Genomic DNA, 12889 nt, shown 5'->3' on the forward strand with positions numbered 1-12889 from the left:
GCTTCCTTAATTATTAGCATAAGCCTCATTTTGGCTTTGATCAGTTTCCTTTATTCTTCAGTCTCACATTCATATGCACCACTCAACCTAATTCACCTCAGTCCTTATTTGCTATTTCATGTAAACAAGAATATTCACTATGTGAAAGAAATCAACAATTGTTTTTTCCTAGCTTCTCCTTACAGACTCATAGCGCCCCCGATTTATTGCCAAGCTTGCTTAAGAGTTACCAAGGAAAAAATGTATAGCTTTACTAATCAAGAACCATCATATGAGGAAACATCTTGGTATTACCTGTTTTGGTGGGTTTGGATGGGGAGATGATATTATGCCCTCTATTCGCACTGAGGTGATTTGCAGGAGAGCTAGACCTGTTGAATGAGAATGATACCCCCTGAGGATGAAGGTACAAAGCTGTCTAGGGCTTACCGTGATGCTTATATATTTTAAAATGTAGGTGTCGTCACTAGGAGGGGGAGAAAAGCAGATTCCAACTCTTGTCCCTTCAAAGAGCTTAATTACTTATTAGCAATAAGGATGGCAACAGGTCCCATGCCCTAAGCCATTACCCTAGCGGCAAGCATCAGCTGTTTCAAGTTAAGGCAGGCGATGATCCTGCAATAGAGTCTGTGTCCCCCTCAGAGAATCTTTTCTCCATTTAAAAAAAGAATCCAAAGTACACCAAGTGTCTGAACGAGCAGTACCTTGTGGCTGTGAGTTCCCTCAGTTAATGGTGCTCTATTAAAAGGAAAACCTATTTCACCACTGAGAAAGTTGAGTAAGATCACATGCACTAAACACATTCACGCATCTGTTCTTCATGATTCTTTAATGGTTATATCAGTTTCCCCTCACCCTTTTTGAACATGGACTTCATTATTGTTTATACAACAGGTTTTCTTTTCTTTTCTGTTAGACTGAATATACAAAAACTCAGAGTGAATTAGAAAATCTTAATTTCCAGAAGGCTTTAGCACTTAAAACAGAGAGGGAATGAAAGCTGAAAATGCTCAACTGTGCTTAAACCGTGTGTACTGAGAACAGAAATGATACAAAAAGCATCTTCTTAAAACAAGATTTATTGGCACAAACATACATGTTACAAATGTATACAGTATTCTCAGAAAATACATTCACCACTTCCAAAAAAATCACCATCCACAGGAAAGTACAGTAATATCAAACTTGGTAAGTTGTCACAATTTTAGCATCAAAATGCATGCGGAATTTCATCATTTATAAACAGAATTCCACTGACCTCCAGGTAGAGCACTTTAAGAAATTTCCTGGTCTCCACAACATTTTGTTTCCTCCCCAGGTAGCTCTAGTAAGACACAAATGGACTGTTTTCTGTAGAGGCACAAAGCACAATTTCTTGCCCAGTACAGTCGGGTCTACAAGGTGAGAGATGCTGTTCTCAGCAAAGACTTTCAGATCCTCTCTTAATGTGTTACTACATAGCTTAACACCACCCTGTGGCCTTTAAAAGGATGCAGTTAAAGGTTTAGGCTGGAGTTCAGTTTTCAAAAGGGCAACTGAAAACAAATTTCTGGTTATTCCTGGTAGAGGACGTAATGCTTAAGGAGCTAAAAGGAAGGAGGTAGAAGAAAGGATTTTGTTTTGCATTGCCATTCCAGCGGCATTGCATGGGAGTTGGCACCACTAAGGTGACTTGTGAGGAGAACTAGTATCTCAGTAAATCCTTTTTCTTTGGTGCCACTGTAGCAACTTGGCAGCAATGTTTTGCCCCTCACCTCAAACAGTGCAGAGTCAGACTACGAGATGCCTTGAATCTCTTTGAATGCTATTGATGACCTCAGCGTTAGTGTCAGAGGAGTGGGTTTCATGTATGCAGAGGGGAGGGAATGCACTTGGTGGGGCAGAGAATATACCCAGTGGCAGAATTCATTGTGGAATCACCATCCTTGGAGACTTTCAAAACTCAGCAAGACAAACGCTGGGCAACTTGATCAAACCTCAAAGTTGGCCCTGCTTTGATTGGACTAGATAAACCCCAGGAGTCCTTTCCAACCTAATTTTTCTATGATAAAAAGGAAAGGCTTTTCCTCTCTTGAAGTAGAACATGGCACAGATTCCTTATCAGGCCTGGATTTAGCAAGAACAAATGAGGTTTTTCATCATCTCTCCCCATTAGTATTGGCTGATGCAGTATGCCCTCTCAACCCATGTGGTGGTAAGAGACACACAGCAATGCAATTCTTCCCTCTCCTTCACTCCTTTCTCAGAGCTACCAGAGAACAGAAATTCTCAGTATGCTTAAGTGTGTGTTGAAGCAGTTTCCAGAACACGGCACGCTTTGCTTTTCACTCCTAGAAGGCCAGAGAGTGTGAAATACCCAACCATCTGTCCATTTTAAGGCTACACTGCTGAGTTGCTTAGCTAGCACCACCAGAGGCTGCTTTAAGGTGTTAAAACTCAAGCAGAAGTCATTAAGAAAAATACTAATTAGCTGGCTGCAAACTCTCATTTCCTGCAATGACTAAAACAAGTTTATAATAAGAGTTCATATATTGCCACTAAGAGAGCATTTTATGTAGCAAAACTAAGTAAAGGTTTCTCATAGTAAATACTGGCTGTGCTTTACCTTATTCATATTTGGAGAAAGAACACATCACCCAAATGGCAAATGTCTGTCTACATATATATGTGCTTCTTTCGGGATGGGGGAGGAAAAAAAAAACAGGAGTTGTCAAAAATTTAACCTCTACAACAGTTGGTGTTTCCTCCTCAAAATGTATTTTTGCAACAGACAAAGGATGTTTTTAAGCCCTGCTTTTGAGTAGGAGGTAGTAATTTCTAAAACAGGTGCCGATAAACATAATGTGACTAATATTTTGCCACGTATGTGGTCGGGGGAGGGAGGACTTTTCATTTATAAGACAAAGTAATGATGTTTTTCATGACAAGTAGTGGGCTATCGGTAACATTTTATTGTGCAGACCTGTGAACACGTCTTAGCTACATTAGCATTTTATTTTATATCTAATCTAGGAAAAAAAGCAAATGGCAAATGGGTTGAACATCGCATTCTAATGAAAAAAAAGTCTGTCATTAATGAGTGGGCTTTGGAAGCTAATTATTTGGGTATCCATGTAGCTGCTAATAACTTAGGCAAAGAATACTTAAGTAACTCTTAAACTGTATACCCATGGCCTTTACAACACAGTTCTACTTTTATTTTGAGTCTTTTTTTTCCCTTTGAGTTTCATGAAAGTGTCAGAAAGATGTCATTGCTGGCATACTGAAGTCCTTCCTGTACAACAAAAAGCCTAGTGGACATGCAGCATGTATCTTTACTGCACCAAGCACTCTGGAGCCCTTATTTGACTGAAATCCTTGAGCACTTCTGCAACAGACAAGAGTTGCACAGAATCTTTGGATGGTATATCCCAAAGAGCTCTCTTCGCAAAAAATAGTAGATCACCCTTACTGCATATGTCTCATCTGTTTTCAGGAAAAAAAGAGAAAGTAAATTCAACTATGGTCAACAAGTCATAGCTCATTTGAAGTAGTAGTCCATATACACCTCAATAGACTAGCACCACTTAGTTTTAATGTACGAAAGGTGCTCCTAAGTATAGCCACTCGTAAAAAAGGAAGTTACTGAACGTTGGCTATATTTCACTTAAACCATTTCCCAATTTACTACCATGTCATTATCACGCAATCCTTATTTGCTGTTTCCTCTCTCTTCCATCAAAATTGATAAAATTACTGTTACTAGAAATGTTAAATAAATTTCATTAAAACAGCAGTGTTGCAATTAAAGTAGTTTAGCAAAAATACTGTTGTCTAGCAACCAGGAGCATCCTGCAGCATCACATCGTTTTGAACTGAATTACGATCTAGGAGCTGCATTCTACCTTCAGGGTTCTCGTCCCATCAGCAGAGGCCAGTTTGAGGACAGCAGGGCATTTTGGGGAGGAGGATGTGCTCCACTCAGGCCTACCTCAGCTATGATCGAGGTCAACAATAACAACAGGACAGAAGGCAGGGAGTCAATTCAGAGGGCAGCAGAACAACCCCAGCCCCAATATGCTATGCTCCAAATACATTACACTCCAAAACCACAAAGGCTTTCAAAGAGAATGAAGAAAGACTTGAAGAATAATGGAGAAGCCAGCCACAGTGAGAAGAGCTAAATAATGGACAGCTTTTTCATAATTATCTTTGTTATTCTCTATAGCATTTTCTCTTTGAAAACAAGTACTTTGTCCTTTTAAACTTATAGCACATAGTTTCTTTGCTTGAATAGAGTGTTACGTATGAACCACGAGGATGTATTCATGTTTTAAACCAGTACAGGTTATGATTTTTGCTTTGGAGAATTAGCAGATGCGATCCAGTCATGACAGAATGGGGTTACTGCAGAAATGACTCATTGTTGGATAATCAAGTGTTTACTTCACCAAACTGCATGTAATCGGACTGCCACAGTTTTCCGCTTTATTGCAAGATGTAGCTTTTAAATGTCAGTGCATCAGGAAGAAAGGTAGACTCCTTGGGTGGCTCAGATCTCTTTTCATGCATGTGTTTGAAGACAGTCTTCTGAATCTCAATGGAGAAAAACAGCCACTGAGAACATCAATGGAAACATAAATTAATGACATAAGGAAGGGAAATTAGTGGAAGAAGAAAAAAAAATCATTTCTCGAAGTGGAATAGAGAAGAATTTCTGATGGAGAAAAGGAGGAAAAAAAGATGTGAGGTTCTGGTCTGATTGTTTTATACATCTCAGTCCAGTATCCCTACTGAAAATAATAATGTCATCATCTGAGAAATCTTCAGCCAATCATTTCTCTAGATAGAAGTCTATTTTTTCAAACTGCATTCTTCAGCCTTCTTGCTTTTTCCATCTAAAGAAAGGAATTTGAGGGTCGTTATGCTTTGTCTAGTATGAAGGAACACATGCTCAAATGGATCACTTCTAGCAAGTGGGACCTAAATCAGGTGGGAGAGCTGAACTGGCTGGAAGAGCATCTCGCTCTTCTGACTGCACATGGGAACCAAAGGTTAAGATCTGTTACAGTCCTAAGGTTCAGGTCAGAATGTGAAGCCAGACCAAAGAGACTTTGTCCTCTTTCGGGCCTTTCTCCAGTACTCACTGTGTACATTGGGAGTGCGCCCAGTGCCTTATACGTCTACTGATTTAGCCCTTTTCCCTGTTTAAAGGGCAGGGGAGGCAGGGTCAAGATCTAAATCCTAGGTCACACCCGAGTGCCCTCTCATTTGTTGCAAAGGTCTAGCACCAACACAAGCAATAGAGATACTAGCATCCAAAAATACTAAGATTGCACATATTTCCACTGGGTCAATAACCTCCCATGGGACAGAGAAAACAAAACAAAACAAAAACACTCCATAAAAGTATGAAGAAGAGTTCAGTAACCATCTGAACTTCCAAAAGTTCCTGAAATTTCAGTCTGCCGTTATGGATGCACTTCTAAGAAACAGACCACTATTTTACAGGTATGCTCGAACAGAGATGTCAACTCATGAGCTTGCGTTTAAAAGCTAAAACCCACGGTATTCGGACAAGAAGTAGCTTGACTGTTCAGGGAGTTATGAGAAGGCCTGTCAGAGGAACAGGGAGAGAAACATGACAGTAACAGAAGGATTTCAAAAGCCCTTGCTTCCAAGACAAAAACACAGGAGACTGTGGCTGTTCTAAGTAATTCCTTATATAGTTATAACTGGCATTGCAGATGTTTCAGTCACTTACTGCAGATCACCCTTTAAAAAGAAAAAAGCCAAGTATTTTACTTGCCTCATCTGTTCCAGGGCTCACCTCATGCAGCTTCCAATGGAATTGAAGTGCCAGCTTTAAAAATCAAACTGACTACATTTCTAAATCACTTCTTATCCTATAGACCCTTGGTTACATTCAGGATCTTTATTAGATTCTCCCCTCCTCCTTCTAATAATCTTGGATTATGTTGGACTAGGTTGGATTGACTGTGCTGTTACATAATGTGGTCAAGTGAAAAGCAGGTTAAGTGTCCCTGTTTGGGCTTCCTCACTACTTGCTCCTGCAAGCTCCGTGTACCAGATACTTAGGTTTAGAGCCCTATTTATGTTATTGCAAGATGAGCTAAATTAGAAGGAAGAAGGTGTAATGCTCAAGCAGGACCTTAATAGCCTGTGGAGAGTGGTTGCTTAACCTGCTTAAACCTTGGAAGTTGATGTGTAGTCAAGTCGAACAGCAGCTGTGGTACAAACCCAGACCAGCTCCTAACCACCCCATTTGAGCTATGCTGTTCCTGAATGCCATGTCATGCTGGCATCCTAGCAGTACAGCTGTAGCCCAGAAAGCAGGGGAGGGGTGCTTCTTATACGGATAGAATATGCAAGTCTCAGATGATGTCTAACTCTAGCTAAAGCTATCAAACCCCTTGCTCCTAGCCAGAGAAGTCTTCAGTTCAGTCCTCAAGATGGCAGTCATAAATTAATCAGCCTTGCAGTCTCCTGAGGTTTTTCCACGAAGCAGATAAAAGGGAGCCCCTTTGTGCCTTTTAACCAGCCTAAGCCTGGGCAGTAATTAGTGATGAAGAGGCGTAGCTGAGATTCTGCACAGTAATTGAAATTCTAACTGGTGCTGAATAAACAAGAAGGAGTTAACCTTTATACGGGAAATTTGCTATTACAAGTAGGCAGTTGTAGCTATGCATACACATTTTAAGTGCAGAGGCAATGAGTGGAAAGCAAACCAATCCTGCCTTAAACACAAATAAGATCTCCAACTGTGTTTATATAGATTGTCCTCTGTACCGCTCTATGTGTATGTGATGGTGTTGCACAATCTGTGACCCTGAGCAGTCCCATATTACCATGTTCTCGGTGCAGGATAATTAACCCTCTGCAGGAGCAGACTCTGGGTCTGTACAGCAGGGAAGGACGCACTTGTTCGTGCTTCCTGGGCTGAATTAGAGATGCTACATGGCTTATCATACTAATTGCAACCAGTCAGTACAGCACAGCTAGCAGAGTTGCACATATACAAGCACGCTGTAGTGCACCCAAGTTAAAGAGTTAAACACATGAATTTAACATATTTTATTAGCACACAGGAGGAAATTGTCTTTTCATGAACATTTCACAACCCACTAGAAGCAAGGTTTTGTGACTTTACTCTTCCTTGCAAATTCTTACCAACATTTAGTAGTCATCCTGGTTGGTTACTGTTTTGAGGGAGAATGAGTACACATGCTACAAACAGGAGTTTCTCTTCTCCAGTCTCCTCTAAAGCTCCCATTTTGATTACTAACTTGCTTGAGCTAGGAGGACCTAAGCTTTGTATGCTTTCAGCACTCTCATTATAGTTTCATTGGGAAAGTTTGCATCTCTGTAGCTAGAGGATTCAAACTCCTTGATGTGTATCTGCTGCTTACATCAGCTAAGTAGTCACTTCAGACTCTGACAGGAGATCCCACTCTCTACATTAAGGATCTGTATCAGCATATGACCTTAATGACCTCATCTCCAGAGAAAGCTATCTTTATCTCAGGAGTCCTTTCAGCATTCCTATAGAAAAGTCCCATGAAGATCAAGTCATATTCAACAAGGGTATGGGTGGTCAGGTCCCACCCTGAGGAGGTAATTTCTTAAGAGCCAGCCAAATATCTCAGTAGTTTAAAAAGGGTCCTGAAGTTGGATGGCTTATTCTTTTTCCAGCAAAGGCTCAATTATACATAGTTAATCAGTTGTAGCACTTCATGGAGTCAAGCCCTTAATGACAGCAAAGTTTTGTCTGATCCATGAAGATTTCAGAACTGTTCACGTACTTAGTTGAGGAACTGAAGCGAACAGGGCATACCAGTAGCACATTAGTAACTTTGAAAGTTATTAGTGTCTGAAGGTTACTTCTATTTCATTATGACTGTGGCCACATGCTAGTTACCTATATGAAACAGTACGTGTGAAAATGAAGTAATAAATATATGGAAAAGTAATGCAGCTGAAACGATTCAACTAAGCATTACTTATTCTCTCCACAAAATTCTACTTAAGCATAGTTTGGAAATAGATGCAATGCAATGAACTGGTTTGATTCTCTGTTTTTTTGTTTTTTGTTTTCTAATCTAAGACCACATCAAGAGAGATACTAGGAATATTTGCTAATATCACTATTTTCAATGCCCTAAGTTGCAGAAAAAAAAAAAAACAAAAAACAAACACGCCATCACCATCACCAAAAACCCTTCCTTAAAAAAAATAAAAATATCTAGCAATTCTTACAAGTACTTAAGAAGTTATCCTAAAACAACCCTGTCAGGATTGCCTGGCTCAAAATTCAATAATTCATTTTTAGCTTGGCTAAATATGTTTAAAACCTGGTATAACTGTCTCTGGATTCTAACCACATCCCTCTCAAAACAAACTATTCAGTGTTTAAAAAGGAAATCAAAAATGGAAATTGAACATTTAGGAGTAACCCTACAACTATAGCATACAAGAATTTTCCCCAAACTGCAATACACCTTTTAATAATATCAAATGTTGGTTTAAGTATGAAAAGTATCTCAGCTGAGCACTTTATAAAGAAGATATAATTTATGAATTATACACACACACAAATTAAATTTTTAAAAAGCCTATTAACACCACCAGTTTGGAATTGTGTTTCTCTGTCTTCCTGTGCTCCAGGAAAACTTTGCTAGGCACCATTCCTTTCCTCGGCCTCTCTCTCTGCTATTCCTTCTATTTACCACATCCTTCTCTTCCTCATTTTTAATTTGTCCTCACAGTGGGGACCATTTCTGCAAAACAGCACAGAGGCAGCTTCCTACAATTGTGCTGGAAAGCCACAGACATCACCAAAGTCATTCATGTGCTTCAAGTTAGGGCAATAAGTATTGGGATTTGGCATTCAGGAGGGTCCCATAAAGTCTGACAAACGCCACCTCCAGTTTTTAGCAAGAGTCTGCATCTTGGTCATTTATGGTGTTTGTGTTACTATTTTTGCATTTCATGTAGCTTTTCCAAGATTCTGCTAGCTAATATTTTTTGGTTGTCATACAGGTTTCTTTCTGTCTTTCATACTGAGGGCTTCTTGGTTGTACCGAACACCCCACAAGGGAAAATCTCAATCCATAAAAGGCAGTCCTATTTACTTTCTGCAGGCAATGTGTGTAGACATGGATACCACAACTAATCTAAAAACCTATGTGTTTGGTTGGCTAAGTATAGATGTCACACATCCTATGAATACTTGCAGATACCACTCTTTTCAAAGCATAGCAGAGACACACTACCACAAGAAGCTGCATCTGATAGTGGATTTTGCCATCCAACTTCAGGTGCTCAGATTGAGAATTTTGGCCCTCGTGTTTGCTGAAACCTTAGTTTTGGGTCCAATCCACCTTACAGCATCCCTTTAAGCAGGAGCTTCCCCATAGCCGCTTTCTCTGATTCTGAGATGTTTGGAATGCTTTTCATATATTACAGTTTCTGAAGGTCAGTGCATACACATTTTAAGACACAGTGATAAACAGTGTATGGAACTACTTGGCAGTATTTAGCTGGTACAGTTTCTTGTGGAAACAACAGAATTCCAAAACACACCACATTGAATGCTTATGGGTTATTACAAGCAAAAATCCCAAGACACTGGGAATTAAAAAGCGGAGTTCAACAAAGGAACACTGATACTGTTGGTTGATGTGAACAAAGTTGTGCCAAGTCGTCGTCCTTTGCTTTTTCAAGTGGAGAAATAAACTGGGAAAGGAAGCAGAAGGGGAAAAATATGATGTACAACAACAGTTATGACAGTTACCATTGTGCTTTAGCTCACAGAAGCATGTGCTCTCAGGGGAAGGCAAACACCTTCAGTGCATCCTGCTGAAAGAGCACGACACGTCTAGCACGCAGCATGCCTTCCTGGCTGGAACAGGGCTGCTCCCCCTCATCAAAAGGCAATTAGAGGGAGAGCTGGAGTGGAAAGCAGGGGAGACTGCAGCTCCAGAAATAGAAAGGGCAAGGACTGATGTTGATGTGAGCAGCCACCCCCAGTTGCAGCAACACTTGCAGTCCCCCACGGCATAACTCCTTCACTGAGCAGCTGGCCTGCTTTTCCAGGGACCCAGCACCAGGACAGAAGGTAGCCTGGTCTGGGCCATGTTACCACCCGTGGCAGCTTGTTGCTGTGAGGAACTACCCTATCTATCCGTCTCTATAGCCAGCCCTGCACTGAGGGTATGATTTTGTTCACATTCAAATTAGCAGCACTGAGGAAGCCACGCAGACCTTGTCTGTGGCAGCATTTGGACACTCGATGCCAACCAGCATTGCATACTTGAGAGCATCCGTGAATGAGTACACCACTGAGTTCAATACACAGGCTCCTTCCCGAAGCTGCCAGCTTCAGACAATATTACAGAAGGATCAAATAGACTGAAAAATAATTTTAAAAATTTTAAATCCAGAGCTTAAAAGCATTTAAATCTCACCAAGCTTGCACTAGATCTCACTATGGTGAGCCATGACCTGGGTTTGATGATGTGACATTCAAGTTTGTGATTAAATGCCCTAAAACACAACCTAAGCACGTCAAACCTTCTATTTCTGTTTCCAAACTTAGCAAGGCAGGCATCCAACATTTAAAACCATGAGGAAAAAATGTTATTACTTACAATAGAATTACTTACACATAATTTCAGAGTTAACATTTAAGGAGAAATTATGAGCCATCAAGTCTGCTTTTTTACTTTCTTGTTAAGATATCACAGAATACTTGATGATGCATATGTACACAGCAGCCAGTTCAGCGGCTGCACATCTGTCTTCCCAGGCTGCTGCCCTAAGCTGCAGAACAAAGGCCTGTCTTTCCTTTGAAGCCACTTGCCTGGAGTACCCAGTTAATATAGTTAATTAATATCTAGCCATTTGCCATTCTTGCCGTATCAGAGTTACGAAACCCTGCAATCATTCTGGGTCACTCTGGTGCCAGCGTTCGTAAGACTAATAAACTTCCACATGCATCTCAATCCATTTAGTCATGTTTACAGGTGCTCCTGTAAGCCTCCTTTACTGAAGTACCAGAGGAAAATGGAAACATGCCAAAGATGAGGCGTGTAATTTGAGAGCTGGGAATTAATTCACATCCGCGGTGTAGCCTCCTGGTGAATCGCTTCTGGGTTACTAGCTGGATTGTATAACTCCAGAAATCCCCCTTTTAGGAGTTAATGCCATGTTACTGGAGAAGGATCATAGGAGAGCACCTGAAGAGCAGCACAGAGGAATCGCGGCCGCTCCAGCTTCACTGGGGACCCAACTTAAATGCCTCTGTGCGAGTGCATGTAGCATGGGGAATAAACAGCATGAGTTAGGGGCGTGCACACGCCTGCAGGGCTATGATCTTACTGGCATCGAGTTGGAACTAGGTGGTCTGTAAGGCCCTTTCCAACCTGACTCACGCCATGACTCTATGCAGTTATGTCACATAACAGCTGTTGCTAGCCCAGCGGTTACATAACGAAATGTTCAGTCCCTGTCATTACGAGATCCCTGGCTCCCAACTAGCACAAAGGCCATAATTCATTCATGTGCTCTCCTTCCTGTAACAGAAGGGTAGAATGAGATGAGCTTAGAGACAAGAAACCAGTAAGACTTTGGGCCACTTTTTACCAATATTTAGGTATTCAACATGCAAAGGGTTTCTCAGAAGCACCAATATCTCAAATTCTAGCTGATTTGGTGGAAACTAGGCATCTACATGCTTTTTTAAAAAAATAATTAATGTCCATTTGCATGTGGTCCTTCACCCTCATTTTTATAGGCGTGAGCTAATTCAGTGATTACTGTTCTCACTAGAAGCAGCTAGGACTGTGGCCCTGGTTCTAATGAAGATATCTGACACTGCATAAAAAAGCATACAAACATGAAAAGGGAAAGTTTAATCCTAGGGAAAGTTATGTAACTTGCTAATGTAAAATACATTAAATGTCAGCAAATTCTACCTATGTGTCCAAGGAGCTTGCAGTAATTCTCACTATAACAGCATGACACTAGAAGGGGAATTTCACAAATTAATCTGTTTAAACATTTTATATCCTTTTTTGTTGTTGTTATTCTGTTTTCTAATATATCAGCACTTTATAAGTCACAGAGATGTCAGATCATAAATGAAAGAAAAAATGAATTACTCACTTATAATTATAATGAGAATGACTGCGCATACTACACCAAGGATGATCATCATCTATAAAAAGAAAGTTATGAGAAAAAAGAGAAAGTCAGGTTTTCACATGAAAAACATTAACCCCTGAAGTTTTTTTTGCTTCAATTTTGTGGCCCTTCCTGTGCGCTTTTACTTGCAAAGACTCACTGCATTGTGTGGCTAAACCTAGCTCAAAATCTGGGTCTGTAGCTCCAAAGAGCCCCTCTTCCTGCACCCCTTGGCACAACAGCTGCTAGGAGAAGTCCAGACAAACTGCCTAATTGAGTTTCTAACCTAGATCCACTTCTTTCTAGAGTGTTTGTACATGTCCTTTACCCAGAATATTCTGTCTTGCTTTACATTTCATAGCAGTGTCGATTGAAGAGATGAAGCAGGTAACAACAGGCTGGTAAAAAGTGCATGTTGGATTCTCCTTTGGAAACAGGTGGTTTTATTTGGCTGTACATGAATTGTCAGTAGCAAAGATGGTTTAGAAGAGAAATGGGAATTAAGCTGAACTTTCGGCACAGCGTTCATGAGTTGGTGGTGCATGTGTAGAAGGACGCAAGGTTGTGGGGTCTTATATGAATAAAAGAAGCTGAAATTTCTGGGTCCAAAAAGGAGAGCTCCTGGAGAAGGTCTGAAAAAGCAGAGGAGAATGAAGTTCCCTCTACTTATGGGAAAGGATGAGGCTTTGAGGACAGCAGAGGAGAC

At 40.6% G+C, this 12889-nt stretch overlaps 1 protein-coding gene across 2 annotated transcripts in view; it reads right to left on the bottom strand.

Annotated features, from left to right (window-relative positions):
- LOC308200102 (vesicle-associated membrane protein 2-like) overlaps positions 1-12889 on the bottom strand; it is a 53428-nt gene that overhangs the window by 4245 nt on the left and 36294 nt on the right. Inside the window, exons 4-5 of one of the 2 annotated variants that reach the window (XM_080605248.1) lie at positions 12166-12217; positions 295-4596 (exon numbers count right to left, since the gene is read on the bottom strand). In XM_080605248.1, the coding sequence (XP_080461374.1) occupies positions 4577-4596; positions 12166-12217 (72 nt within the window). In that variant the 3' untranslated portion in view covers positions 295-4576. Of the gene's footprint in view, positions 1-294; positions 9736-12165; positions 12218-12889 lie in introns of both variants that reach the window. The other variant, XM_080605249.1, reaches the window with a different exon arrangement.

Source organism: Anser brachyrhynchus (genome assembly GCF_964034855.1).
Source record: "Anser brachyrhynchus genome assembly, chromosome: 9".
NCBI classification, from domain to species: Eukaryota; Metazoa; Chordata; class Aves; order Anseriformes; family Anatidae; genus Anser; species Anser brachyrhynchus.